Source organism: Cornus florida, unplaced genomic scaffold (genome assembly GCF_030987335.1).
Source record: "Cornus florida cultivar Cherokee Brave unplaced genomic scaffold, ASM3098733v1 CherokeeBrave_3.0.0_Hap2_Chr05, whole genome shotgun sequence".
NCBI lineage: Eukaryota > Viridiplantae > Streptophyta > Magnoliopsida > Cornales > Cornaceae > Cornus > Cornus florida.
In genome coordinates, this window is record NW_026775575.1 from 88682396 (window position 1) to 88686822 (window position 4427).

A 4427-nucleotide genomic window follows, 5' to 3' on the forward strand; every position below is an offset into this window, starting at 1 on the left:
CCTTGCCTTTACCAAAACATGAATCCCGAACCTTCCACTCAAATCCTTATTTTTAGTTGAGTGGTGTTGAATGTGCAAGAAATTACTCTCTGTTAGAAAAGTCTATTTTTTACACTTCAATCGAATCCCTTTATACCTCTTGCCTTTTTCTATTTATAGAAGTCTCTGCTTGCCCTAAGAATCCCCTGTTCTTATCCAAACCTTAAGATAATATGAACTTCATCCCTCCTAAACCGACTGGATCTCTTCTTGGGCCTCACCCCGTCAGAACAGACCTCGCTCTTGGTCAAAACAGGCCTTGAATGAGAGTCAGCGGGCTGGATGGTTGTCGGGCCTTCCTCTGGACTGATGGGTCGGGCTGGACTAAGCCCAGTGGAATTTTATGCCCCTTCAGGTGTTTTGGAAATTTTTTGTTTCCTCAACAATCCTGATTCTTTGTTCGGCCTTTTGAGTAGTCTGAGTCGCATCGATTCTTTCGTAAGCTGACTTTTTCCTCTTAATACATTTACTCTTAATAAAAAATAAAAATAAATAAATAAATCCAATAACAATCACAAGCCAACCATTTAAGAATTTATTCCAAAATGTTATACATGCATTATCTAAGACTGATAAGTCTCTTGAAAAATTATTTAAACACACTTCCTTTTGCAAGAAGTCTTTAACTGAAATAACAAGCGAAGAAGGAAGACACGCAATGCATATATATACATGCAAGATTATGGTATGCAAAATATATTGAACATAAACCTGCCTGGTGGAAACTCCATGCTGGGTCTGATACTCTTTCCTTGAAGCTGCCGTGAAGGAATTTATTTTAGCGTCTTGGTCCGCTCTTCTTCATCCTACCTTCTCTGATCTTTTGGTTCCTTCCGAATGTGCTCACAAACCATTCATGATGCCTTGTGGTCAGAGTATGCCCAATGATCAGCCCAACTACTAACCCACCTCCATAGCCCATGCATATCACAAACCAATCACTTTTATCAATTGCAAACCATGAATCATCATCTTGCTTCAATTTTGAAGGTAGTGGCGGTGATGCTTCTAAATTGCCACATTTCTTTGACAATGGGTCTCCACACAATCCTAAATTCCCTTCATACGAATTGTTTTCAAATGTATTAAATTGCCTTCCTTGTGGAATAGGACCTGTGAGATGATTATGGGAGACATTGAACAATTCAAGGAACGTGAGTTGGGTTAGTTGCTGAGGTATCTCTCCCGAGAGCTTGTTCTGAGAAAGGTCCAATGCTTCAAGCTCTGATAGATTTCCCAAGGAAGATGGGATGTGGCCAATAAGATTGTTGTTGGAAAGGTTGAGAACGTGAATCCCCTTGAGATTCCCAACAAGTTCTGAAATTTTTCCTTCGAATTGGTTACTTGAGAGATCAATGACGGTAAAGGTATTCAGGATCTTCGAAAATAGTGTTTGCACACCTTTGTTTGTAAGTGTGATCGAGTAAGTGTAGTTTACTGTGACTATGTAACTGTAATTTGCAAGCCAAACTAATTTAGTGGACTCTTTGCTCGCCTTCAAATATGACTGATTACCATCGATGAGTTTCATGGCTCTCCAGGTTAGGAAGTAATTTGAAGGAAACTCGCCTGTAAAACCGTTATGAGAAAGGTCAATGATGCGCAACTTGGGGAAAGCAAAGCTCGAATAAGGTTGCCTTATTGCACCATGGAATCTATTGAAATGCAGAATGAGAACCTTTAACTCATAAAGAGATTCTAGCCAAAAGGGGAAAATATCATTGATTTGATTCTCTCCCAGATTTAGAATCTCTAAAAATGGGCAGTTGACCAAAGATCTTGGCACCATCCCGTCTAATTGGTTTTGACTCAAATCGATCATCTTTAGTTTGCTTCCTCTTTTGTATATTTGAGGAATGGAGCCACGCAGATTATTGTTTCCGAGATCCAATATTGACAGAGAATCAGTAGAACTTCCCAAGCATTGAGGAATATTGCCACTCAAGTAGTTGTAAGACAAATCAAGGGCATAAAGAGAACTCATATTGCAGATCACTTGTGAAATCTCTCCAATCAGATTGTTGCCTGAGACATTATAATAAATGGTGGACAAGGGTGGGGTTGGAAGTGATCCTTGCAGCATGTTAAAGGCGAGGCTTAAAAGGATCAGTTTAACCCACGGAAGGACTAAAGGAGGTTGGTGAAAGCCGGTTAGATTGTTATGAGAAAGGTCCATAAACAACAGAGTTTGTGTACTCATGTTCCCTATCCATTTAGGTATGAGGCCTTGAATTCTGTTGAAACCGAGGCCTAACAACTGCAAGTCATCTTGTTTACTCAAGAAATCAGGAAACTCAATTAAGTTGCATGATGCCAAACCTAGGTACACAAACTTTGGAATTAGTGTAGCATTGTCATTAATAGAGCTATTACCGGTTAGCAATGTTAGTTGATTATAACCTAGTCTTAGAAGAGTAAGATTTTTTAGGCTAAGGAATATGTCTAGCTTCATCGTTCCACTCAAGTTGTTATAAGCAACAAAAAAAAGTTCCAGATTCAAAAGTTGAGAGATCGACTCTGGAATGGGACCCTGTAACAAATTTTTGGAAAAGTCTAGATTTCTTAATCGGGTCAGATTTGTAAGCACAGGTGGGATTTGACCAGTTAGTTGATTAACTTGCATGAATAAACTGTCAAGTTGAGTCAGGTTTGCAAAAGAAGATGGGATTTGGCCAGAAAACTCAGAGAATGAGAGGTTGAGATATTTTAACCTTGAAAGACGCCCAATGCTAAATGGGATGTGGGAGTCACTGAAGTCGTTGTCAGCCAGGTTGAGACTGTGAAGGTGAACAAGGTGGAAGAGGGTGCTGCTTGAGTTGATTGAACCATAGAGAAAGCTGCTACTGAGGTCAAGGCTGATCACACGACCGGTGTCCTCATCACAAGTGACTCCATCCCATGAGCAGCAGCCATCGTGACTACTACTCGTATTCCAGGATGCAAGCTTTGGATAAGCAGAAGGATCCACAGAAGCAGACTTCCGTATAGAAATGCTTCGCTTGAACTCCATCAAAGCAGAGCTCTCATTATCATGGCAGAGTGGCTGAACGGAAGAGGAAGTACTGTTAATAGCAATGGAATGGAGGAATGTTGCGAGTAGAAAGGGTAGGCACCAGAAGGTAAAGAGATGCAGTTGTGAAGCCATTTTGTCTTGGTTCTTTTTTCACTCTGATAAGCAACCATAGATGGTGTTTATATAGCAGAAATTAAATCTGGAATGGGACCCTGCAACTCCCACATTAATTTTACGCAGCTTCCCAATATTAATGGACTGGTTGAGTCAAATGATATTAAAATGATAGTTGGTATAGGTCACAATAACGGTCACAGTCACACAGTGTTATCAACTCGTGTCACGTAATATTATCAATTATTGCAATACATTTTGATGAGTTTTTAGTGAATTTTGATAAATTTTAATGAATTTTTAAAAATTTTATTAGCAAAAGTAATGACTTATCAATAAATTTTAAGTTACTGGTATTATTAAAAATGTTTTGTATTATACTTTTATAAAAATAATTAATTAAAATAAACTTTGAGTTTAAAATAAATGAAGCACTTAATTAGTTCTAAAATTAATCTAAAATTTTTTGTCCAACCGAGAGCGACTCAACACAAAATGATATTATACTAACACTTAGCATGCAAGGCTATGCAATAAGCACATTGGCATAAACACATAAGTACGTAAGCAAGTAAACAGTTAAGTATGCTTTTCAAATAACAAAACACTATAGCAAATAGCAACATAGATATACAAATAACTTCCCACACAACCCTATGCAGGCTTCTACCCATCGTCCTAAGGGTTTTCGAACCATCGTTCTGATACCAAATTTGTAACGACCCAAAATGATACCAAAATAATAATAATAATAATAACAATATAAAATTTCGGCATGACTTCCTCAGAAAAAGTCTCTCTACAACCTGTTGAAATACATAAAAATGCAACGGCCTCACTTAGCCTTAAAACTAATCTATCATGTCCCAACACACAATGCAAATAATATACCACATTCCCAAAATAACTACATACATATAAAAAGGTCTCGTTCCTCTATCACATCCAGACAAAAAATCACCAGTTCACTACGTAATCCCATGATCCTTTACAAGGAACGTACTTTAATTAAATCAAGTAACAGTCCATGAAATATAGCTAAAATTTAAAAGTTCATAACTTACAACATTATACTAATTAAACTAAAGTTTCACAAAATAGTTAAGATTACATTTACAAAATATTAAAGTTCTAATACAAAAGATAGCAAAATAAGTAGATCTCCAATCCTGTCAAACTTGTGGTGGATCGTCATCCGCCACCTCTTTTTCGTGACCTGAAAAAGTTAATATAAAGGGGTGGACAAATTGCTCAGTAGGTG

At 37.6% G+C, this 4427-nt stretch overlaps 1 protein-coding gene across 1 annotated transcript; it reads right to left on the reverse strand.

Moving 5' to 3' along the window:
- Nucleotides 1–390: 390 nt before the first annotated feature.
- LOC132307472 (receptor-like protein 7) lies at nucleotides 391–3249 on the reverse strand. Its single transcript, XM_059805253.1, has one exon. The coding sequence runs from the start codon at nucleotides 3182–3184 to the stop codon at nucleotides 818–820; it is 2367 nt and encodes a 788-aa protein (XP_059661236.1). The 5' UTR covers nucleotides 3185–3249; the 3' UTR covers nucleotides 391–817.
- Between the last annotated feature and the right edge of the window lie 1178 nt (nucleotides 3250–4427).